Below are 26,120 nucleotides of genomic sequence, written 5' to 3'. Positions count from 1 at the left end.
TTCGGTCCATCAAGTCCGGCGATCCGCACACGCGGAGGCCCAGCCAGGTGTACACCTGGCGTAATTTTAGTCACCCATATCCCTCTATGCCTCTCATAAGGAGATGTGCATCTAGTTTACTTTTAAATCCTAGAACGGTGGATTCCGCAATAACCTCCTCTGGGAGAGCATTCCAGGTGTCCACTATTCGTTGCGTGAAGCAGAGCTTCCTGATATTTGTCCTGGACTTGTCCCCCTTTAGCTTCCTTCCATGTCCTCTTGTACGTGTCACATTGGACATTGTAAATCATTTTTTTTCTTGCTCTATTTTGTCGATTCCTTTCAGTATTTTGAAAGTCTCAATCATATCCCCTCGCAGTCTCCTTTTCTCAAGGGAGAACAATTCCAGTCTCCTAAGTCGTTCCTCGTATTCCAAGTTCTCCATACCTTTTATTAGCTTCGTTATATTAATGAATGAAAATACAAGCTGACAGTTGGAATTGTTTTGAAATTGTCTTAATATTGTTTTATTGTACATTGCAATGTATATTTTATATCATTTATCATTTCTTAGAAATTTATTTATTTATTTATATACAATTTATAGCCTAAGTAGTTTGCATTCAGGTACTCAAGCAATTTACCCTATCTTTCCCTGTGGGCTCACAGTCTATCTAATGTACCTGAGACAATGGGAGATTAAATGACTTGCCCACGGTCACAAGGAGCAGTGTAGGATTTGAACCCACAACCTCAGGGTGCTGAGGCTGTAGCTGTAACCACGCACTCCCATATTATATCTGTAAATTAGTGTGCAGTGAGTATAATGTGCTAACTGGGTAATATTTCCATGCCCATTCCCTACTGTTTTATTGGGGCAACACTGATAGGAGGTATAGCAAATACCCAATCAGCAAATATAATTTTTACTTTACTGTTTTTTAAAACCATTCTTTTCCTAAATATATCATTTTAGCCGGCTGTATAAATTGCTCTGATTTGTTTTCAAAAAGAACGTTAACAAGAGCAGGGACCATTAACACACAACTTGAATAAAAAATTAACTGCATATTACAGCTCCCCCCCCCCCCCCCTTTCCTCTTTTACAAGCCTTGTTAGGCTTTTTTATTACCGGCCATGGTGGTAATAGCTCCAATGCTGATAGGAATTCTATGGGCTCCTTTTACGAAGGTGCACTAGCGTTTCTAGCGTGCGCTACAATGCCACACACGCTAACCCCGCGCTACACGGAAAATACTAATGCCAGCTGTATGGAGGCGTTAGCGTCTAGTGTGTATAGCACTGTAGCGTGCGCTAAGCGCGCACTAAAACCACTAGCGCACCTTCGTAAAAGGAGCCCTAAGAGGAGCTAATACCGTCACGGCCACCGAGAAAAAGGCCTAATGCAGCTTCATAAAATTAGGGATAGATTTGTAACTAACACACAGTAAGATCTTGTGTTAAGATGCACTAACTACAAATCTGTATTTTATCTTTATTTTATATAACACAAACACAAGTTCAATCAATGGCTTGATAAACTAGTAACCACATACCAATTGGGACATATTCACTTTAGTAAACTGAATTCCAAGTGTATCAGACCCAACACTAAGGCCTCAAACCAGATGTGTTCCACGTATTAACAAAGGTGGAAAGAAGAGGAAACAAGAGCCAGCATGGCTAAAAGTTGAAGTGAAAGAGGTTATTAGAGCCAAAAAAAACATCCTTTAAAGAATGGAAAAAGGATCCAAATTAAAAAAATAAGAAGAGACACAAGCACTGGCAAGTTAGATGCATAACATTGATAAAGAAAGAATATGAAAAGAAGCTTGCCAAAGGGGCAAAAACTCATAACAATTTTTTAGGTACATCAGAAGCAGAAAACCTCTGAGGGAATCCGTGGGACCGTTGGATGATCAAGGAGCAAAAGATGTAAGAGATCTACCTGAGCCGGAAATGGTTTTCAAGGGTGATGATGTAGAGGAACTGAAAGAAATCTCAATGAATCTTGAAGATGTACTAAGCCAAATTGACAAGTTAAAAAGTGATAAATCACCTGGAACTCAAACATGAAATTGCTGGCCTGCTGTTAGTGATCTGTAACCTGTCACTAAAATCATCTGTACTACCTGAAGACTGGAGGGTGGCCAATGTTATGCCAATTTTTAAAAAGGATTCCGGGGAGATCCAGGAAATTACAGACTGGTAAGCCTGACTTCAGTGACGGGCAAAATGGTGTAAACAATTATAAAAAATAAAATTGTGGAACACATAGACAAACATGATTTAATGAGACAGAGTCAGCATGGGCTCAGCCAAGGGAGATCCTGCCTCAACAATTTGCTTCACTTCTTTGAAGGTGTGAATATACACGTGGATAAAGGTGAGCTGGTTTAAGTAGTATATCTTGATTTTCAGAAAGATTTTGACAAAGTTCCTCATGAAAGGCTCCTGAGAAAAATAAAGTCATAGGATAGCAAAGTTCAGTTGTGGATTAGGAATTGGTTATTGGATAGAAACAGAGGGAAGGGTTAAATGGTCATTTTTCTCAATGGAGGAGAGTAAACAGTTGAGTGCTGCAGGGATCTGTACTGGGACCTGTGCTATTTAACTTATTTATAAATGATCAGGAAATTGGAACCACAAGTGAAGTGATTAAATTTCCAGATGACACTAAATTGTTCAAAGTTGTTATAATGCATGCAGATTGTGAAAAATTGCAGACAGATCTTAGGAAATTGTAAGACTGGGTGTCCAAGTGGCAGATGAAATTTAATGTGGACAAATGCAAAGTGATGCACATTGGGAAGAATAACACAAATCAGAGTCTCCAGATGCTAGGGTCTACCTTGGAGGTTAGTGCCCAAGAAAAAGATCTGGGTGTCATTGTAGACAATATTATGAAACCTTTCATTCAATGTGCGGCAGCAGCCAAAAAAATGGAAACAAGATGCTAGGAATTATTTTAAAAACAATGCTTAATAAGATTAAGAATGTTATAATGCCTCTGTATCGCACCATGGTGCGATCTCATCTGGAGTACTGCGTTCAATTCTGATCTCCTTATCTCAAGAAAGATAAAGCAACATTAGAAAAGGTTCAAAGAAGAGCGACCAATATGAAAAAGGGGATGCAACTCCTCTCGTATGAGAAAGACTAAAAAGATTAGGACTCTTCAGCTTGGAAAAGAGACAACTGAGGGGAGATATGATTGAAGTCTACAAAATCCTGATTAGAATGGGTACAAATGGATCAATTTTTCACTCCATCAAAAATTACAAAGACTAGGGGACACTCAATGAAGTTACAGAGAAATACTTTAAAAACCAATAGGAGGAAATATTTTTTTTCACTCAGAATAATTAAGCTCTGGAACTTGTTGCCAGAGGTTGTGGTAAGAGCAGTTTAAGAAGGGTTTAGACAATTTCATGGAGGAAAAGTCCATAGTCTGTTATTGAGAAAGACATGGGGGAAGCCTCTCCTTGCTCCGGATCGGTAGCATTGAATGTTGCTACTTTTGGGGTTTTTGCCAGGTACTGGTGACCTGGATTGGCCACCGTGAGGACGAGCTTGAAGGACCATTGGTCTGAACCAGTAAGGCTATTCTTATGTTTCTTATGCTTCATCTTGGGCAATTCTCCAAATGGGTTATTTTTGTGCATAGCTATATTTCAATTGTTGCAAGTTTCAAGTTTTTATCCAACTTCTAAGCAATTTACAGTTAAAATAATTGGGAATACAAAATAAAATAAATTAAAAAACCACCAATAACAATACAATTAAAAAGAGATTAAAACAACTTAAGCAAATGGTGTATCACAAATAGAACAAATTGAACTGAGCTCACATGATACAGAAGGAAGAAAGGGAAGAAATACAATCAAATAGGACAGAAAACAATTACGAGAAGGACAAAAGGAACCTACAGAGTATCTATTTTTGTGCATACCATGACTGTAATGGACCTCACTCCTCTTATGTGAAGACTCCCTTGAATGTGACAGGTCAGAGGTGTTTTTAGCCACCCCTTTGCCTGCTGTTTGACGGCAGAGTGAAGTCATGGATCCCAATCAGGCAGGACCAGGATTGAGAAGTCCTACTCTGGAGGTGGACTGCAAAGGAGGTACAGTGTATGACATTGTTTCTAATTGGAAGCATCTGTGTGTGTAAGAGCATCTTAGGAAGGGGAGACTATCCCCTTCTAACGCGTGCATGTTATCCTAAGGACGCGTTAGCAGTTAGCACACGCGTTGATTTAGCGCACGCAAAATCCACGCTAAAATGCTTAGCGCGCCTTTGTAAAAGAGGGCCTATGTGTGGAACCAGAAGAGAATAGGTTATCCTCAGACCCAAGGAGACCTCTAAGTCTAAGAGACTATATACCAAATACAGCTGGTTTGTGCCAGAACCTATAAAAACCAACTATCCTATCAGATGATGATAACAAAACGATCCCAAGCAGAATTATCTCAGGACTGACACATTACCTTAGAAATAACTATTTTGCACTTGAGTTAGATTTAAAGGGAAATCCCTTCTTCCCCTCCCACCCCTGCATACAGAACCGGCTTCCTTGACAAAAGGTGTGCATACAGGGAGCAATTAGGAAAGAAGACTGGGAAGAAATAAATGTTCTGCGGGAACCCTGGGGTGGGGTATCCAGTGGTGAACCACCTCAAAGCAGGAACACTCCCTTACAAATGTATGAATTTAAATGCCACAGCCAGCATTTAAATGAATACAGTGACCTCTGCCGCCGCACATTACGCCCATCACACCTAGATAAAAGAATGTGTACACAGATGGGCTATTAACAAACAATAACCACATAAATATTGTACTTTCAAGAGATTACAGAGTGGGAGGTGAACAAACGTGAGGTGGAAAGCAATGATCCATTGATTGTACAAACTGCCTTTGCTGGGCTGTATGTTGTCATGGTTCAGTGGAATGGAATTCTACCCAAACTGATGTGAATAAAATCCTGTTCACTTTACAGGTATTTTAGAGCTCCCCGGATGACTACAGGTAGAATCGCATTATAACACGTCAGTGTAAAGATTTTTTTTCCTCAGGAAATGAGGGTACACTCGGCCTGCCTACCTCTAATTATATTCTGTTGGCATCACAACTGCATTTTGGAAGCCAATTTTATGCACGCTGTAACCGGGACAGTGAAAATACATGCATAAGAGCTTCAACCAAGTGAAGTATTCACACCATGAATTCCTATTCCTTGCCCAAGAGAAATGGGCAAGGCCTTGGATTCTTTTTAATCTATGCAATCATTATTTTTCGCTACCATTAGCCAGGTTTAGTTCTACAACTGGCTTTAAAAAAAAATAGCTTTGCAATGACAGAACACAACATGTGAGAGTTTGCCTTGAGGGTTATAATAGAATATTTTCATTTTGTAAGGGACTTCAATTACTGGAAGCGACGAGAAAGCTGATATTTCCATGGCACTGAAACAATGTGGCACAGAGAAGCAACACGGTGGGTTAGCAAGAGCAAGAACTCATGAAGTCATCTGCTCTGCCGGCAGCACGCTGAGTAATGTTTTCTGAATTAAAAAGTGGCACCCTGTTAATTAATTCAAACTTAAATCAAAATGATCACATTTCACTTGTTTATTACAAAAATCAAAGAAGTAATACACTTCACTGAGAGAAAAAATAACTATAAAGAAACAAAAATCAACCATATATGAACATCAATTAACCTTACACAAAAATCCAACTCTACAATTACAAAAATACATACTCAATAACCACAAAAAAATCTGTCTCTCTCTCCTAATTTAAGTCCCAGCTTACTCCCAAACTAAACAGTGCATTTCAGTAACATGATTTCTGCAGGGAACATAAACCAAAAAGAATGTACGCTATTTGGTCTGCATTTCTTGCAATCTGTAGAGGTCTCTCTTGCTCCCATTTCTCTGCTTCTGTGTGGTATGATGCAGTATCTATGTTTGTGCACATTCCTTTTTCTGGGCAGGCGGGAGAATGAAAGAGACTCCATCAGGTTCACATACAGTCACTGGCATAGTGAGGGTAGAAGGCACCCTGGCAGTGGCACCCTTACGCCCTCCTCTTTATCCCCCCTGCTCCTTTCGTGCCACCCAAACCACACTCGCGCCCTCCCTTCCTCCCATACCTCGTTAAACCTTCACCAGTGTGAGTAGCTGCTGCTCGCGCCGTGTTGGTTTTCCCGCTGGTGTCACTTCCTGGCCTCATGACCCGGAAGTGATTTTGGTGGGAAGCCAGGCCTGCACGAGCAGCAGGCCCGAGAAGTTGTTCACGCTGGTGAAAATTTAAAGAGGTACAGGAGTGGGAGGAAGGGAGAGTATGAGCGTGTTGTGGGGGGGGGGCGGAGAGGTACCAGCACCCCCACCAAGATGGAACCCAGGGAAGTCTTCCCCCCTTACTACACCACCTCATACAGTCTTATTTATCTGAAGAAGATATAATGATTGACTGCAGTCAAACACTGTCATCTCCAGACTATGAATTTTTGGACCATCCCATTTTTCCTTTCTTCTTCAGGCCCTTTTTAAGAAGCACAAATTAGAGTAGAAGCTAACAGATAATGAGGTTCCTCTAGTCTAGGGTTACCATATAGCTCTAGAAAAAGGAGGACGGATTGAGACATCCAGGTTTTACTGCCATTGTTTTCAATGGAAGTAAAACCTGGATGTCACAATCCATCTTCCTTCTTTCTGGAGCCATATGGTAACCCTACAAGCCTAGTCCGCCCATGCTCTCTTTCTATTGCACAGTCATAGATACCTTACTTGAGTTCCGACTTTACACTGCTCCTTAAAGTGAAGTTCAAGGAAAACGTATAGAACCAGTTACACTTAATACAATAGCATCTGCTTGCAAAATAGCCAGCAACAACACAGTAATGAGGCACATTCAGGGCTACCAAAAATAACAGCATAATTGTGCAAGGAAATATGCAAGCTAGGTAAGGAAAGGGCAGACACAAATGGTAAAGTTATCCACATAGGCTATTGTCAATTCAGGTTATTTTTACCACAAGTTGGTTTTAGCACAGGTTCTCATTGCATAATATGGGACCCTGTGCTAAAATAACACATTGCCCACATTAAAAATTTCTCCTAAACAGATTTAGAATCCAAATAATTGGTTGTCTCAATTCACTATAAACAAAAGGTACTTCTTAAAGCAAGCTCCCTAGAATCTGGAACTTATGGCAAGAGAAGACTTTCCTCTCAATTGATCAAAGCTTTAAAATAGGTGGTAGGAGGGTATAAATTATCTATTGATTGATCAAGTCAGTTGATTGACAGATTGGTGAGCCTGTGGATTTCTCTTTTTAGTTGAAGGAAGTGACATCATACATGTTGTAGAGGAACAAACTTTAGCTGAGTTGGAGCAAGAAATTACATGATACAGTTAGAAAATTGAACTTTCCCTCTGAAGTAGTGATAGCAAAACAGGAGCTTATGTCAGGGCTTGAGTGACATAAGAAACATGCATAATTTATTATTACAATTTTGAAAAGTTTAGCAAAAATTACTATTTGTAAGATGAGGATTTTTTTTTTCAGACCAAGATTACCGCTCATAGATCAAAGCCTGGTCCTTTTCTTCTCTAGTATTTTGAATGAATTTATAGTCTATTATTAATATTTGCCACACATTTGTGCTTTTCTTGCTATAGGGCCTAACACCATTACATATATTTTGGTCTAAATTTGAGCAGCAGTTACTGTGCCTTCCTTTTCCAATTATTTCTTTCAAAGAGCAATGTGTACTCCCTGTTGTGAACTCTTCTTCTACTTAGCTAAGCTTATCCTTATAAATGTAAGAACTCAAGGGCTGATATTCAGACTGCGGGAGGCAGCCCGACCTAACTCCCGTGGCTGGTGGCAAACCAGGAAATTCAGTGCTGCTTCCTGACAACCCCCCCCCCCCCCTCACTCCCTTACCAAGGCAGTAGCGGCAGGCAGTAAACTGAAGAAGTGCCATAAACAGGCTACTTCCAGCCAGTCCTGGCAGCGCCTTTTCTCTGCCACATCACTTATGATAGAAACACAGAAGATAACGGCAGAAAAGGGCCACGGCCCAACAAGTCTGCCCACTCTAATGACGCACCCCCCTAAATTCTTCCCTGAAGTGATCCCACATGCTTATCCCATTTTCTCTTAAAGTCCAGCGTGCTGTTGGCCTGAATTACCTGCAGTGGAAGACTATTCCAATGATCAACCACCCTTTCATTGAAGAAGTACTTCCTGGTGTCACTATGAAATCTCCCACCCCTGAGTTTCAACGGATGTCCTCTTGTCGCCGTAGGTTCTTTAAGAAAAAAGATATCCTCTTCTACCTCAATATGGCCCGTGACATATTTGAACGTCTAAATTATGTCTCCCCTCTCTCTACGCTCCTCGAGTGAATATAGCTGCAACTTACCCAGCCTTTCCTCATACGGAAGATCCTTGAGTCCTGAGACCATCCTGGTGGCCATTTACTGAACTGACTCCATTCTCTGCACATCTTTTTGATAATGTGGTCTCCAGAATTGTACACAATATTCCAGATGAGGTCTCACCATGGATCTGTACAATGGCATTATAACTTTGGTTTTCCGGCTGGCGAAGCTTCTTCGGATACAACCCATCATTTGTCTAGCCTTGGATGAAGCTTTCTCCACTTGATTGGCAGACTTCATGTCTTCGCTAATGAATACTCCCAAGTCCCGTTCTGCTGTAGTTCTTGCTAAGGTCTCACTATTTAGGGTGTAAGTTCTGCATGGATTTCTGTTGCCAAGGTGCATGACCTTACACTTTTTGGCATTAAAACATAGTTGCCAAGCTGAGGACCAATGTTCCAGTAAGAGTAGGTCCTGCGTCATGCAGTCGGGCACTGTGCTTTTGCCTACTATGTTGCATAGTTTGGCGTCATCGGCGAATAATGCAATTTTCCCTCGAAGCCCTTGAGCCAGGTCCCTTACGAAGATATTAAATAGGATCGGACCCAAGACCGAACCCTGCGGCACTCCACTGATCACTTCTGATGTTTCGGAGAGAGTACCGTTCACCACCACCCTCTGAAGTCTACCACTGAGCCAGTCTTTTACCCATGCAGTTAATGTTTCTCCTAATCCCATCGAACTCATCTTGTTCAATAACCTGAGGTGTGGGACACTATCAAAAGCCTTACTGAAGTCCAAATACACAACGTCCAGGGACTCCCCCATATCCAGCTTTTTCGTTACGATATGACAGAAGAAAGGCCCTGCCAGTGCTGGCTGGAAGCAGTCTGTTTATGGTGCTTCTTCTGTTCATGGCTGCTGCTACTGCCTCAGTAAGGGAGGGATGGGGGGTTGTCAGGATTGCCTGCTGTTGCTGTTTGGGGGCCGAGGGAGGGGGTATCAGGATCAGCTGCCACTGCTGCTTTGGGGCCAAGGGAAGGAAGGAGGTTGTCAGGATTGGCTGCTGCTGCTGCTGCCTGGAACCCAGAGGGAGAGGGGGGTTGTCAGGATGACTGCCGCTACTGCTTCGGGGGTTGGAGGGAGGGAGGAGGGTTGTTTAGAGGATGTCTGAGGAGCACGGGAGACATTATTTTTTTGGCTGGCAATTTTTTTGCCGGTTGTTTGAGAGTGCTGGATAATTGAATGCCAGTTATCTGAGATTCTACTGTATTTTTATAGTGTTACTGGACTTATGCAGCACTGTAACAATGATAAGTTTTTATGTATGCTGTGCCCTTACTCTCAAAAGTCTACATTCTCAATAATGCGCCACAACTTAGGCAGTGGTAGGCACCCTACCACCGCCTAACTTAATTGGATTTAGTTGGCTTAATCGATGCACTAATTGGTTGTGCCGATTAAAAAACAATTAAATCGCACGTTCTTCTCGTCGGTTTTCACGAGCGAAGACACAACTAATATACCGGACTCAGAGGAGCTCATGAGTGGGGAACAGGCTGAAAAATTAGAGCACATAGAGGTAAGTAAGGAGGATGTCCTCAAACAGATAGACAGATTAAAATGTGGCAAATCACCGGGCCCGGACGGGATCCACCCAAGGGTTCTGAAGGAACTAAGACAGGAACTAGCGGGCACAATCCAACATGTTTGCAACCTATCCTTGAAAACTGGTGAGGTACCAGAGGACTGGAAAGTGGCAAATGTCACACCTATCTTCAAGAAGGGATCGAGGGGTGACCCCGGGAACTACAGGCCGGTGAGCCTGACTTCAATTATAGGGAAGATGGTGGAAGCTATGATCAAGGACGGCATTTGCAAGCACATCGAGAGGAATGGCCTACTGAGAACAAGCCAGCACGGATTCTGCAAGGGAAGATCATGCCTAACGAACCTTCTGTACTTCTTTGAGGGAATAAGCAGTCGGGTGGACAATGGGGAGCCCATAGACATCATTTACCTCTATTTTCAAAAGGCTTTCGACAAGGTGCCACATGAAAGGCTACTTAAGAAGCTGTGGAGCCACGGGGTGGGAGGGGATGTGCACAGATGGATCAAGCACTGGTTGTCAGGTAGACTGCAGAGGGTCGGAGTAAAGGGTCAATATTCTGACTGGCGGGGAGTCACAAGCGGTGTGCCACAGGGATCGGTGCTGGGGCCGTTACTCTTTAATATATTCATCAATGACCTGGAAAGGGAGATAAAGTGTGAGGTTATAAAATTCGCAGACGATACCAAACTGTGCGGCAGAGTTAGGACCAGGGAGGAGTGTGAGGACCTGCAAAGGGACCTGGACAAGCTGGAAGACTGGGCAAACAAATGGCAAATGCGCTTCAACGTGGACAAATGCAAGGTCATGCATATAGGGAAAAAGAACCCGCTGTTCAGCTATAAATTGGGGGGGTATTGTTGGGAGACAGCAGACTCGAGAGAGACTTGGGTGTGCTGGTGGATGCATCACTGAAGCCATCTGCACAGTGCGCGGCAGCCTCGAAAAAAGCCAACAGGATGCTGGGCATCATAAAGAAGGGCATAACAACCAGAACACAGGAAGTCATCATGCCACTGTATCGAGCGATGGTGCGCCCACATCTGGAATACTGCGTTCAGTATTGGTCGCCGCACCTCAAGAAGGACATGGCGGTACTTGAAAGAGTCCAAAGGAGAGCAACGAGAATGGTAAGAGGGCTGGAACACTGCCCATACGCCGAGAGGCTGGATAGGCTGGGGCTCTTCTCTCTGGAGAAAAGGAGGCTCAGGGGAGATATGATAGAAACCTTCAAGATCATGAGGGGCATAGAGAGGGTGGATAGGGACAGATTCTTCAGACTGAAGGGGACAGCTAATACGAGGGGGCATTCTGAGAAACTGAAGGGAGATAGGTTCAAAACAAACGCAAGGAAGTTTTTTTTCACCCAGAGGGTCGTGGACACTTGGAATGCATTACCGGAGGAAGTGATCAGGCAGAGTACGGTCCAGGGATTCAAACAGGGATTGGACAGATTCCTGAGGGATAAAGGGATCATGGGATACTGAAGGAGGAGCTGGGATGTAACACAAGTATAGAAAGTTAACCAGGTAATGAGTAAAAACCAACCAGGTCGTGCATGTGAAAGACCGGAGGGCTAGGGCTTCGATAGGAAGGCAGGACTTAAATGGGAAGCCAAGGTGGCAAGGGAGCCCCTTCTGATGATTCTGACAGGTCGTGACCTGTTTGGGCCGCCGCGGGAGCGGACTGCTGGGCAGGATGGACCTGTGGTCTGACCCGGCGGAGGCACTGCTTATGTTCTTATGTTCTTATGTTCTTAATTCTAAAAAAAAGGAGGCACCCTAAAAAGCCACTGATATACCGTCCTCATAGGTGCTTTATGGTGCTATTACCATTATAGGCGTGGTTAATGCCTGAAGTGATATTAGGCATCGTAAAGAGCCTATTTGGATGCAATTCTTTTGGAAGATAGGTGCCAGAAATTTAGGCCTTTAAAACCCTGGCCTATATTTCTAGCGACTATCTTCCACGTAGCTGCAGTTCTGTAAATGGTGCCATTGCGTGATTGATACAAATTTGGCAGCCATTTTTAAGGCAACCGCCGAAAAGGGGTGCCATTTACAGAAGCCAGGCCAAAAAGATTACAAGCATCGTAAGCAGAATGGCTGTGTTTGGAGCAGTGCGTTTTGGTGGTTATTTTCCCTACTACCCCGGTGGGATGCTTTGTTTTATATATAAAAAAACCTCCATCTTTATCAGTATCTCTATTTTTTGTCCACTGATACTTAATTTCTGGAGGTCAATTTGGGGACAGATAAATATTATTCTTGAATCATCTATTCCTTTATCTTATGAAATCATAATTTGTGGTACATTGTTACAGGTAAAGCCTGTTTTGGATAAATACAAGAGCCGTCTTTTATTGATCACTAGCTGATGCCCCAGCGTTGCACGGGTATTTAATTATAGCAATAACACTGTAAATGGATTCAAATAAAGATACTTTATAGTGGTGAATGAAAATATTTTTTTACAGCTTAATAAAAAGTACAATATTCAAATTATAATGTGAAATATTTGACAAAATGAATACAATACAACTAATGCAAAACGTGATTATAAACAACAATTTTAGTTTCACCTCCTGGAGCAAGAACATATAAATTATTGGGTGAACCCACCCTTGAGCAAGCAACATAGAGTTGTGGGCCGCGAGACCCCCAGAACATATCACCCCAGGTAGTGAGGGATCTGCATACCAAGTTTCGTTCAAATCGGTCAAGCTGTTTTTGAATTACTGTGAGAATGGCAGCTTTTTACATTTTTTCCATTGACATGAATGGGTGAAATCTGATTTTATGTTTGTAGCTCCGCCCACGTGTGCAGGTGGGCCGCGAGACCCCCAGAACATATCATCCCAGGTAGTGAGGGATCTGCATACCAAGTTTCGTTCAAATCAGTCAAGCCGTTTTTGCGTGATCGCGGCACATACACACATACATACCTCCGATTTTATATATATAGATGACAGGAATAGCTATCCAAATGATCACATGAAACTGGAAATGTTATGACAGACTTAACTACACATTCTGGTGGGCAAGTGTGTATAATACATATAAATATGAAAGAATGAATGCAGAATGCTTGGGTCTTAGCAATACATTTAATAAAGTATGGAGCCCATTGACTGCATTTGTTAACATACAATAATAGAGATATATCTTTTATTTCTTAGATTTCCTTACACATCCAGGTGGGGGGAGGGGAGGGGAAAGTATTTGGAAGAGTTTAAAAATATTTAAATATAATATTGTAATAAATAATATGATTTAATATATTAATAATTGGGAGGAGGTGGGAAAATGGATGTTTTCTTTAATAATGTGTGTAATAAGGTGTATTTTATGCAATCTGTTAAAGTTATGTTAATTGTAATACACTGTCAAAGCCTGAAAATTAATAAAGAATTTTTTAAAAAAAGTATCTCTATTTTATATATAATGCCTATTTAGTCTACAAGGGTTACCACAGGTACTGGAAAAGTTCCTAACTAGAATTAAAAGCACAAATTCAAATACATAAAATACAGTTTGCAAGACTTCAAAACCTTACCAAATACACAATGAATAAAAGATAACACTCCACAATAAAAACGTGACCATATCCCCCAGCTGCATTTCACTCCCGACTCTCACAAGGCACCAAAGCAACTTAGATCAAACAAGAAATTATAGTATACATATGAATATAAAAGCAAAACAGCTTTTTTAAAATAAAGTTACTCTAAAACATTTCCAATTTCCCTATTCCTATTTTGCCTAAGGAACTCTAGGGGGTCCTTTTATCAAGCTGCGCTAGTGGGGTTAGCGCGTCAGCTAAAAAACTAACACCTGCTCAATGCCGGGGTTAGTGGCTAGCGCGGCAGGTGGTTTAACACGTGGTATTACGCAGCTTGATAAAAGGACCCCTAGGATTTTTTTTTCCAAAGGTAAGCAGGGGAGGAATGTGTGTCAGCAGTAGCGTAGCAAGGGTGAGAGGCACCCGTCCCCAGCCCTCTTCTCCCCCCTCCACTCCTTCACTGCCCCCTCCTGCTGCGCATATACACCCCTTCCCTCCCCCCCCTTACCTCTTTAACATTCCCAGTGTGAGCAGCAACCCCAACCTGCTCCTTGTGCCAGCAGTCGACACATCATCTGATTTCAATTCCTAGACAGGGGTCCAGGAAGTGATGTCAGAGGAAGAGCCAATGCTGGCGCGAGCAGCAGGTTGGGGGTTGCTGCTCACACCACGAACGTTAAAGAGGTACGAGGAAAGGGAAGGTAGTGAGGTGGTAGGGAAGGAGTAAAGGGGAGAGGAGGACGGGTGCTGGCACACCCACCAAGACGGTATCCGGGATGAACTGCCCCCCTTCTTACTATGTCACTGTGTGTCCGATGGGAGCTATTCCCTTGATGTCACAAGAAACAGTCATGGGAGGTCCATGGGATTCACACAGCTCAAAAGAGACAGTCTTAATCATTCCTAGCTTTTGCCCTGCTGTATGCACAGAGACGCATGTCCAATTTCCTGGAAAGAAGCTGGATTCATGCCTATAAATAGGCTACACCTAGTACCACCTTCTACTGACAGCGTTGCAAGGCTACCCTAGGCCAGTGTTTCTCAACTCGGTCCTGGAGCACCCCCTTGCCAGTCAGGTTTTCAGGATAACCACAAGGAATATGCATGAAAGAAATTTGCATACAACAGAAGCAGTGTATGCAAATCAAGTGTATGCATATTCATTGTGAATATCCAGAAAACCTGAATGGCAAGGGGGTACTCCAGGATCGGGTTGAGAAACACTGCCCTAGGCCATTAGTTCCTACATCTGTCCTGGGGTAGGGTTACCAGATTTTACTTGTGTAAAATCCAGATCCATAGCCCCACCCCTAGGCCCACGCCCAGTTCCATCCAGCCCAGCACCGTTACGCCTGTCATGCCCCGTTAAGCCCCAGCCCCGCCTGTTCTTGTCCTCGGGACCACGTAAGGAGGGCATCTGCACATGCGCGAATGAAATGTGATGACATCACACACATGCATAGGTGCACATGATGTCACCGCGTTGCAGCCACGCAAGCGCAGATGCCCTCCCGACGCAGTTGTCAGGTGGAAGCTTTTCAAAACCCGGACAAAGTGCAAGGTTTTGAAAAGCAGTCCAGACACCCAGCCATGTCCTCTAAAAAAAGGGCATGTCTGGGTAAATCCGGACGTCTGGTAACCCTATCCTGGGGGCTTCTCAGCTAGTCGGGCTTTCAGGATATCCACAATGAATATACATGAGAGAGATTTGCATGCATTGCCTGCACTGCATGCAGATCTCTCTCATGAATATTTGGGGGGGGGATATCCTAAAAACCTGACTGGCTGGGGAACCCTGTAAAGAAAGATGTGGGGAAAGAGGTCTAATAGCTTAATATCATAGCTGGCCTACTTAAATTTTTCAAACAATGATAGGTCAAAGTAAAAAAAATTTCTGAATAACCAAAACTAATCAAGATCCATGCAATGTTAACCATATCAAAAACAGGTAACTAAGGGTTCCTTTTACTAAGGTGCGCTAGCGTTTTTAGTGCAAGCACAAGATTAACGTACGCTATTCCACACGTTAAGGCCCTAATGCACCTTTGTAAATGGAGCCCTAAATGGAGCCCTAATTGAAGGAAAGAGAATCTCAGAATTGCCACTCCAAGGATAATAATAATATTGTCCTTATAAGAATTGTGGTGTGAGTATCTTTCATAGATCCAAAACCTTCATATTTTTTTGACTTATTGTTTTTTTAAGTTTATTAAATTATTAATACTCGTTGAATGTATTTTTTAAGGTTTTTTAAACAAATTATTTAAATATTTTTGTAGTTTTTAAAAATTATATTTGTGAACATAACACCACATATCACAACTTGAAATCCTGACCGATATGCATTGGGAACAGACAATAGTCTGCAACATAATTGTCTATGATCGCTAAGATCGTCAGGATTTCAAGTTATGATATGTGATGTTATGTTCACGAATATAATTTTAAAAAAAACTACAAAAATATTTTCTACTTTAATTTTTCCCATAACCATCTCTGCTACAACTTTTATTTTTTAACCCAGTGGCAGAAGAATCAGGTGCAAAATTGACACCTTGGCTATTGAAACTGAGATAATTGGGGAAGGGACTCTGTTGCTTGCAGGAAGATAAGGACTGAGCATAGAGCCAAGACCGTGAGAAAAACACACAGACCTCGTTCTCTCCTCTTTGAAGCTTGGTTCCGACTCTATTTCTTTTTATAATTAGCTGCTTATAGGGAAAAATGCTTGAGTACCTGAATAAATTCATGTAAATCGTTCTGAGTTCTCTTGGGAGAATAATAGTATAGAAAATTGAATAAATAAATAAGACTACCTTAGACTTTCTGACTTTACCTCCTTTTCAGTTCTCACTATAAACCGGTGTTATTAGCTGGCAGAATACTGGACGCCAAAATGGTCCTCATTCTGCAAGTTTCTCAACAATTGGTTTCATACCAAGTGGGTTCATGGGTAGAGGAATACTAGACATCTGGAACATAATATAATAAGCCACTAATTTTTAGTGCCCAAACTTCTCTGCTGGCTTCACACTATAGATCAGTGATTCCCAACCCTGTCCTGGAGGAACACCAGGCCAATCGGGTTTTCAGGCTAGCCCTAATGAATATGCATGAGAGAGATTTGCATATGATGGAAGTGATAGGCATGCAAATTTGCTTCATGCATATTCATTAGGGCTAGCCTGAAAACCCAATTGGCCTGGTGTTCCTCCAGGACAGGGTTGGGAACCACTGCTATAGATATGGCACTATAATAAGCCATTACTGTATTGGTTTGTGAGAGGCCCAGTTTAACTCCCTAAAAAGCCCTAGGGCTAGATTCACTAATTGCCCTCATGCAAATGAGGGCGATTGGAATCACGCCCCCAACTGCCTGCCCAGATTGCTCTATAGCGATCGCAACGCATGCGCAGACCGTCAGTAGATGGTCTGCGCATGCGCTGGCCCTCTGGGCCCGGCAGAGAATTTTTTTTTTTCTTTTTTTCAACTTTTTTGAAGCCTGTGATTTTAACCCACTTTAAGCCCATGGGTTAAAACCACCGGCTTGCACTGCATGGATCGGGACAGGCACAGGAGATCAGGGCAGGAGGAGTTTCTGTGAACGAGTGAAAATAAGAACAAAGGAATAGATAAAACGGCGATTATAGCAGCAAATAAAGTAAAAAATAAAGATGTTAAAAGCAGCAATAAAGGACTAGCCAAATGGGCCTTAGGCAGACTTGGAAGCAAAGATAGCTGCTTTTGATTTAATCGATGATGGAAGGCACAGTTGAATTATTCCAAACCTCAACATAAAATAGCAAACTAGCATAATCGGGGTAGGCAGGAGATCGGGGCTGACAGGGCAGGGAGTAGGGCGGCAGAAGACAGGGCAGTCGGAAAGGGCTTGATCGACTGGTCCTCAGCAGTCGCTTGTTTGTGATTGGCCAGCCCAGTCAGTGTTGCAGGGTTTTGGTTAGTGAATCGGTTCCCCTCATTTGCATGCGCGGATCGAAGGATGGTCGGCAGAGAAGTAAGTGAATCGGGCCAGAGTACAATCGAGTCACAAAGAGGTTACAAACCGATTGGTACACGATCGGTTTGCTTAGTGAATCTAGCCCTAGTATCTTATCTCTGTTTTTTGTTTGTGTTTGTTCCTGATAAGACACATATCGCATGATGGGATCATGGAAAAAGTAGGAGGCCTCCTGGACGATAAGGCGATGTCAATAGCCAAAAGTCAATCATTGCTTTCCAATTAGGAGGCCCAATTTACATTTGTTGGCAATGGACATAATCCAGATGAGCAAATGGGACATGAAAGAGATGAGCGAAACATGAAAAAGATTAGACAAAACAAGGAGGTTTATTATCTGACCCTGAGGTCATCTAAGCTAATGTATATGCAACAGAATACTATAAAGACTGGGCTCAGGGTCCAGCAAATTGGACTCTTCCCATTCTGGTTTCAGGGGGTGTTTTACCCCCAAATGTTGTCCCTGCCTTTATACAGTAGAAATGTATGTTATTATTTTGTGCTAGCTTTCCTTAGTGCTTTGTGTGGGAATTTGGGCTATAAGAATATTGATTTAGTGGGTAACCTTCTTTCTTTCTATGAGTGTATGAGTTCATAATCTGTCCTGAATAAACAAGACAAAGAAATGGATTCCTATACAGAGTGTGTGTGTGTGCGTGCGCACGCACATTTGGGCACCATCAGGGTTGTCTGGGAATAGGTGTTTGGACAAAAGACAGGTTTTGGGGAACCAAGATCCCCCAGAACAGGTTTGGGAACAACTGCCTCAGCTCAGATGCCCAGCTGTGTCCAGTAGAATCTTTCTGCCTTCCTTCACTTTCTCCACAGTCTGAGCCAAACTTTCACCTGCACATCAATTAAACTTTGACTAGGGTGACTTTCTAACAGCATGTGCTAATGCCATTAACATATATTATTTTCCACAGGACTTATTATTATGCAACAAGCAGAACTATGCACAGGATGGGAATTCTGTATGGCAAAATATTGGATTGTTTTTAAAATTCTTTTGTTGATTTTTAAAGTGATACACTTTTATATCCCCTGGTATCTGGCTCAGGTGCTAGAAGTATATCAACCAGGTCGAGCCCTGAGGTCAGAGGGGACATTACGGGTAGTTAGCGAAGGGCTGACAAGCGTACATTACATAAAAACAAGGGTTTCAGTAATCTCAATGGCGAGGTGCTACTATGGAATAATCTGACAGGGTCACTTAGGAAACTCTCCGACACTGAGAAATTTATAAAGGTGTTAAAAATGACTATTTATAGAGGCCTTTTCTTGAAAGCTGCTCACTTTAATAATACCATTGGAGAGGTTTTTAAAAAATATTTGTTGTATTGTTTTTTAAAACTATATGTATCTTGTGAACCACTAGCAGGGTATAAGTTTTTAAATAAATAAATAAAATTGTGTAAAATTCCCCCAGGAGCAAATGCACAGTTTTTATATCACAACAAAGTTTGTTTGCAGAGATTGCAAATTGCTGTTCATTTCTATGAGGCAGGGAACAGATTTTTCTCACCAGCTCTTGCTAAGCACCTTCATGTGGCGACATCTATACCACATCTCGATGACGACTACAATTTCAAGCATGACAGAAAGGAAAAGGAGTATGTCAAACTGGCTGCACATTGCCCAGAATGAAAAGGTGCCCACCTTAGGCACTGTAAATTGCTGTGAAGGTATAACCATACAGTGAGATATCACGTGGAACTACAACTTGAAACCTGCAACTTGAACTTAATGATGACAACAGCAACAGCACAGGTGTAAAATAACATCCCGCTGCAGTTATAGGCTCTGATGAACCCATTTATGGTCCAACTGCAGCAGGAGACAAACACAGAAACCAAAGGAAAATGTTAAGAGCGGGCTAACTGCTGTTATATTAGTGGTCTCAAACTCGCAGCCCGGGGGCCACATGTGGCGCAGTGGTTGGATCTACAGCCTCAGCACCCTGGGGTTCTGGGTTCAAACCCACGCTGCTCCCTGTGACCCTCGGCAAGTCACTCAATCCTCCATAGCCCCAGGTACGTTAGATAGATTGTGAGCCCACCGGGACAGATAGGGAAAATGCTTGAGTACCTGATTGTAAAACCGCTTAGATAACCTTGATAGGCGGTATATAAAATCCTAATAAACTTGAAACTTGAAACTATTTTGAAGCCCTCGTTATGTTTATCATAATCACAAAAGCAAAATAAAACAGTTTCTTGATCATATGTCTCTTTAGCTATCAATTACAATATTATTAAGACTTGGCCAAAAGGAAAGATTAATAAACTATAAAGAGTTTTTATCTCATGCAAAATTGTCATTTCTTTAATAAGACAGTAACTATTTTTTCTGAGGCCCTCCAAGTACCTACAAATCCAAAATGTGGCCCTGCAAAGGGTTTAAGTTTGAGACCACTGTGTTATATGGACTCCTAAGATAAAAAGAAGATACAGGGTTTGATATTAAAAGCGATTTAACAAGTTAGATATAACTCCTGGCTAGTTAAATCACTTGTGCGAGCTATCTGCTGATAATTAGTGACACTTAACCACATAAAAGTTAGCCCTATCTTAAGCACCCAGTATGGAATACTGCATTGAATATCTGGGAATATTGATGCCACCGGCTAAATTTTCAGATTACAAAGAATTTCCAATCACACCTATACATATTACATCCTATGAACTGTAGAAGAAAGCCCTTTTTGGCACAAATACAAGTGCAAAGCATGCCTTGACATTAAAGGTGTGTTTTATGTGGGTTATTACAGCTTTAGACCTTGGACTTCTTGCAGCAATAATCAAACCTTTTTTTAAGACGTCCAGGGTATCATTTAGAGATCAGAGCAAGACCTATTTAAAAGCAAATAAATGCCAAAAAGGTACCCAAACTGATTAGATGACCACTGCATGCATGAAGGCATGATCCCCCCTTCACATCCCCCCCCCCCGCCCCAGTGGTCACTGACACACACACACCCCTCCCCAAAGATGTGAAAGAAAAAAAAATGCATACCATCCTTTAAGACAACTGCAGATATTATGGGAAAAGCTGCAAGCAGGTGCCTGGTGTAGCCTGGTGGGTGGTGTAATGAACCACAGAGAGGAGGATCCAGGCCCATATCCCACCCTAAGTCTGATGAGTGGAGGAGTGAACCATAGAGAGGGGATCCAGGCCCTTATCCCACCCTACCCACTACATTTATGGTGGAAAGTGTGAGCCCACAAAACACATCCAAAATCTACTGTACTGCCATAAAGGTCAGTGTTTCTCAACAGGTGGGTCGTCTGTTGGTGGTACGCAGCCTGGCTTCTGCCAGGGAACCCTCCCTACCTCCTGCTGGGGGATCCCTGCCTGCCCCCCACTGAAGCCACTGCCGCAGGGGATCCTTCCCTGCCTCCCTGTCTGCCCGCCCGCTGCCCCCCCCCCCCGAAGCTAACCCTGCCACCAAGCCAGAGCCAACACGTTCCATTGCCCCTACAGCAGCAACTCCGCACAGACATGGGCAACGGCAGAGCTTCGGCGGGTCTGGGGTGGAGCTTAGGCAGGGATACTTGGTTGGTATTTGTTAGGCTTAGGGGGTACTTGGAAGAAGTTAAGAAACACTGGTATTGGTGACACCTAAAGCCATAAGGGGAATTGGGACAGTAGACAGTTTTTTTTGGGGGGAGGGGGTTGGAGAGTTAAACATACATTATAAAGAGGTTATGGTGAAATGTGTACCTGGCACCCTTTATGTGAAGTTCACAGCAGTGCACCCTAAGGTACCCCACCGCTCTTTTGGCACATCTGTGTGGCCAGTCCACTTGTTTTGGACGTTTTGATTTTTGAAAATGGCCAAAATAGATAGGTGTCCTAAATGCCAGAATGTCTAGATGAGTCATTTAAAAAAAAAAAAAAAGACATCTTGAAGTTTTAAAAATAGTAATTTTCCCAATCTGACTTTTGGACGTCCTTGTGGAAACATCCAAAGTCAGACGTAGACGTCCTATCAAAAATGTCCCTCCATGTATTTGAGAATTTTTTTTTTTTTTTACCTTTGCTTTGTAAAATTAGAAACGCCTACAGGGCATTTGTACACATAGTAGTCTTAAACAAAAAAAGAAACATGTATTTCTTTTGGCAAGGTTAACATAACTTAAGCAAACCATACCCCCGAAAAAGTGGGTTAATTCAGCAATTTTAATTTCACGCCACATGAACCTTCCTGACTGAACAGTTCTGATTTTCATTCAGTGGCAATGAAGATGCCTGCACTATATATCTCCATATGATTTAGTCTGGAAATCATATACTCAAAATTCATATACTTACATCTAGATCTGCTCATACAGGGTCTCTTGATACATGCAAATATAGCTTGAGCATTTAACATTCATGGCAGTATTTTCAAATTCAATTTATACTGATTGCATTACTTATAAGACAATATCATCATGTAAATTAAATCCTTATTCTAGAGTCTCTTTGTCTGCTCACAAAAGTTAGCAGCAGTTTTTATATGCACTTTTTTTTTTTTTAACAAGCTTATCATGCCCAGCTCCTCAGTCACAAGTACTTCCCAAAGAGTTGACTCAAGCTATAGCCTAAGGCATCTTCAGTGTCGTAAGGTTCTTCTGGAACTAGGTGACTCCCTGAGCAACACCAGTGTGGAAAATACTGCTTGAGAATCAGGGAAAAACAGCTGTTCTTACCTGGCTCTGTGCAGTTCTTGCGACGTAATGGCTCCTCCCAGTCCTCAGTGGCATTCTCCTCAGTGGCCCACAGCAACCTTCTTCCATTCCACCTCTCGCTAGTTTCCACATGATAGCTTAGGGCATCATAATCTAGAGGGGAAAAAAATGTGTGAGATCATTTTATTGCCAGAAATGAGGATCCTCGGCCCTCTTAGTGCTTTCAAAACATCTTATATCACCAAAAATTGAAACCAACTAATACAGTAAGCCTCATTTTATGAAGCCGCGTTAGGCTTTTTTTAATTGCCTGCCGCAGCGGTATTAGCTCTATGAGTGTCGGAGCTTTTACCACTGCAGTTGGCATTAAAAAAAGCTTAGCATGACTTCATAAAAGGGGGAATAGTTTTTATCATAGAAATACCAAGGTAATGCTTCAAGAATAGTTGATAATAACAACAGGACTATCAGAAGTGGTTACACACACAGGATATAATTTCACTCTTGGCAATTTGCATCGCTAGCTTCCTCATGAGTCCTGTCAATAATTCTTCTTTTAGTATGTATTTATTGGTGCAGTGATTAGAGCTACAGCCTCAGCACCCTGGGGTTGTGGGTTCAAATCCCATGCTGTTCCTTGTGATCCTGGGAAAGTCACTTAATCCCCCCATTGCCCCAGGTACATTAGATAGAGTGTGGGACAGATAGGGAAAAATGCTTGAGTACTTGAATATAAATCAGTTAGGTTATAAGTGGTAAATAAATATTTCAAATTGTTCATATCAAAAAGTTCACATAAATAAAAACCACACAAGTAGGTGTGATTTGGAGCAGAGTTTGGGCATGAATTGAGGTAGGCATTGGTATTTTAGGCCAAGAAAACCATAGTGATCATTCAGGGGTTTGGGGGTATGTCCAGCAAGAGAGATTGGGCATCTATCCTGCCAGCAATCGTTGCGGGCAGCTTCGGGAGTGTATGGCAGGAGGGACTGGGCATGGGGGGGGGGACGACAGGTTCCCCAATTCTCTAACTGGCGCTTATGACAGACGCCGGTTAGAGAATTGTGCTGTTTATGGCAGGAGGGACTGGGCATAGGGGGGAGGGGAAACAGGTTCCCCAATTCTCTAACTGGCGCTTATGACAGACGCCGGTTAGAGAATTGTGCTGTTAGGCGAAGGATTGTCCCTTCCTATGCCTAAAAGGTCTTGGTTTAGGCATTTGGGACTTTGGCAAATTTTTGGTTGGGAATATGTTTTAAAGCTAGACATAGTGGCAGTCTAGGCAATTAAATGTCTGAACATACAGATAGGCCATTCTTGAACAAAAAAACACATTTTGGACTTTTTTTTTTTTTTTTGAGAATGAACATTTCCCTGCTGCCAACTTTAGGTGCCTAGTGCCTTAGGCCAAAAAGAGATTTAGACTTTTTTTTTATGTCCCTCTATTTATCCCAAAAAATATACCCAACTCCCCCAAATTATTTTTATTATTTATTATTACTCCCCAAAAAAATTTATATTCACCCTTCTCCTGTGAGAATATTGACCATGTAAATCTACTCTCTGTCTTCTGTCTTTTAACCAGTTTTTAATCCATAATAGGATATTACATTACATTAGTGATTTCTATTCCACCATTACCTTGCGGTTAAAGGCGGATTACATAAGAATTGTCATGAAGTTACAAGATATATAGGTGGAATACATAAGAATTGTTGAGAAATTATGGTAATACGTGTTGGGTAATTAGAACATTTTAGATTTGATAGGAGTAGACAGTGTGGTAGGTGGAGCTTGAGAAGGAACTGGTTGTGTTAGATGGGTTTTATGTATTTTTTTGAAGAGTAGAGTTTTTGTTTCTTTTTTGAAGGTTTTGTAGTCTGTGGTCGAAGACAGCAGATTGGTGATTTGTCTGTCTAATTTTGCTGCTCTGGTGGCCATTAGGTTGTCATATAGTTTTCTTCGTTTTACATTTTTGGTTGGCAGGTGTGTGAATAGTAAATGGGTTCTTCTGTGTCTGGTTGAGGTGGCTTGAATTAGTCAGTTGTTCCAGTAGGCTGGGCTGTCTCTGTTAATAGCTTTGAATAGTAGACAATAGAATTTGAAGTGTACTCTTGCTTGTATTGGGAGCCAGTGTGAGTCGTGGTATGCCTCTGTGATGTGGTCATATATTTTCAATGGATCGATGAGTCTTAAGGCTATATTTTGTATTGTTTGTAGTTGCTTTATCATGGCCGCTGGGCAGGGGAGGTATAATATGTTGCAGTAGTCTATTAGTCCAAGGATAAGAGATTGTACCAAAAGTTGGAATTGTTTCCTGTCAAAGAATTTTCAAATTTGTCTTAGGTTTCTCATAGTTGTGAATGATGCTTTTATTATTTTGTTGATTTGTGGTTGCATGGTACACCCTCTGTAAATCAGTACTCCAAGAAGTTTTAGCATGGGTTGAATGGGATATGAGATCAAGTTTATTACTAGGTTTGTTAAGGTAGGAGTTTTGCTTTTTTCTAGGAGGATGAAGTTTGTTTTTTCAGAGTTAAATTTTAGTTTGTGTTCTGTCATCCATGTTGCTACTGTTTCAAGTTTTCTGTGTATTGTGCCTGTCATGGTGGGCTCTGGATGGTCAAAGGGGAGGAGTATGGTGATGTCATCTGCATAGCTGTATGAGGTTATGTCGTGTTTGTCTGGGCAGGAATTGAGGGAAGCTATGTTTAGGTTGAATAGTGTGGGAGACAGAGGTGATCCCTGGGGAATTCCACAGGGGTTGGATCATGTTTCTGATTTTTCTTTCTTTGTTTTAACCCTGTAGGTTCCATAGCTTTCTAATTTCCTCAGACGTCTTTCATGAGGTATTTCTTCAAATGCTTTTTGAAAATCCAAATACAACCGCCCACATCTGCATATTTTTCATTCCTGAATTTGTTGGACCTGCCCAGATTGGGCCCGATCGGGCAGGTTAGTGAATCTGGGTCCCTAAATTCCAGGAATGAGCTTGATCAAACCATGCCCTCCCATAGCTGTTCTCCCTTTTTGTATCCACACATTTATGCATGGATCCTGGCACCTAGAGATATGCGTGCAAATTTTAATTAATGCCAATTAGGGGGGAATTCATCAAAGAGTGCCACATTAGCAAGCACTAATTGTGTTAGTGTGTACTAATAATTAGACACGCATAGGAATATAAAGGGCGTCTTCAGCATTTAGCATATACTAATGTAATTAGTGTACACTAATGCAGAAGTGCCCTTTGATGAATTCCCCTATAAGTGCCAATAATTAGTACATTACATTACATTACATTACGGATTTCTATTCCGCCTATACCTTGCAGTTCAAGGCGGATTACAAAAGATTTGACTGGACATTTCCAGTGAGGATCACATTACAGAAGATTTGACTGGACATTTTCCAGTGAAGATACATTTTTTTTTTTTTTTTTATAAGGGGGTAGAATTCTAGGGGACCTTACAGGTTGGATAGTAAACTGACTGTGCCGAACTGGGTGAATTAGCAAATGGAATACAGTTAGAGTAGGCAAGATTACAATCTATTTAGGGGTCTGTTTACTTGAAATGTGTTTAAGTGGGGTATTTGGGGAGAGTTATCTGGCGGTAGGTGAGTTGTCTGGAGGTAGGTGAATTAGTTGGAGGTAGGTGTAGAGGGTTTAAGATATTTGGATGAATTTTTTGAAAAGCAGGGTTTTGATTTCTTTACGAAATGTTTTGAAGTTGTCAGTAAGTTGGAGATGGAATGGTTGAGTTTTGCTGCTTATGTTGCCAGAAGGTTGTGAAACATTTTCTTGCGTTGTGTACCTTTGAGTGGGAGGAAGGCAAAAGGGTTCGGAGTTCTTCTGTGTCTTGAGGTGGAGATCTGGTTTA

General features: G+C 41.9%; 1 protein-coding gene across 1 annotated transcript in view; it reads right to left on the bottom strand.

Annotated features, from left to right (window-relative positions):
- Positions 1 to 26,120, bottom strand: part of SLC24A3 (solute carrier family 24 member 3) — a 560,288-nt gene that overhangs the window by 463,257 nt on the left and 70,911 nt on the right. The window contains exon 2 of the mRNA XM_033939286.1: positions 22,261 to 22,392. Within this exon, the coding sequence (XP_033795177.1) occupies positions 22,261 to 22,392 (132 nt within the window). The remainder of the gene's footprint in view (positions 1 to 22,260; positions 22,393 to 26,120) is intronic.

This window comes from Geotrypetes seraphini, chromosome 3 (genome assembly GCF_902459505.1).
Source record: "Geotrypetes seraphini chromosome 3, aGeoSer1.1, whole genome shotgun sequence".
Taxonomy (NCBI): domain Eukaryota; kingdom Metazoa; phylum Chordata; class Amphibia; order Gymnophiona; family Dermophiidae; genus Geotrypetes; species Geotrypetes seraphini.
The sequence above is the reverse complement of the archived record's forward strand: the minus strand, read 5'-3'. Positions and strand labels throughout refer to the sequence as shown.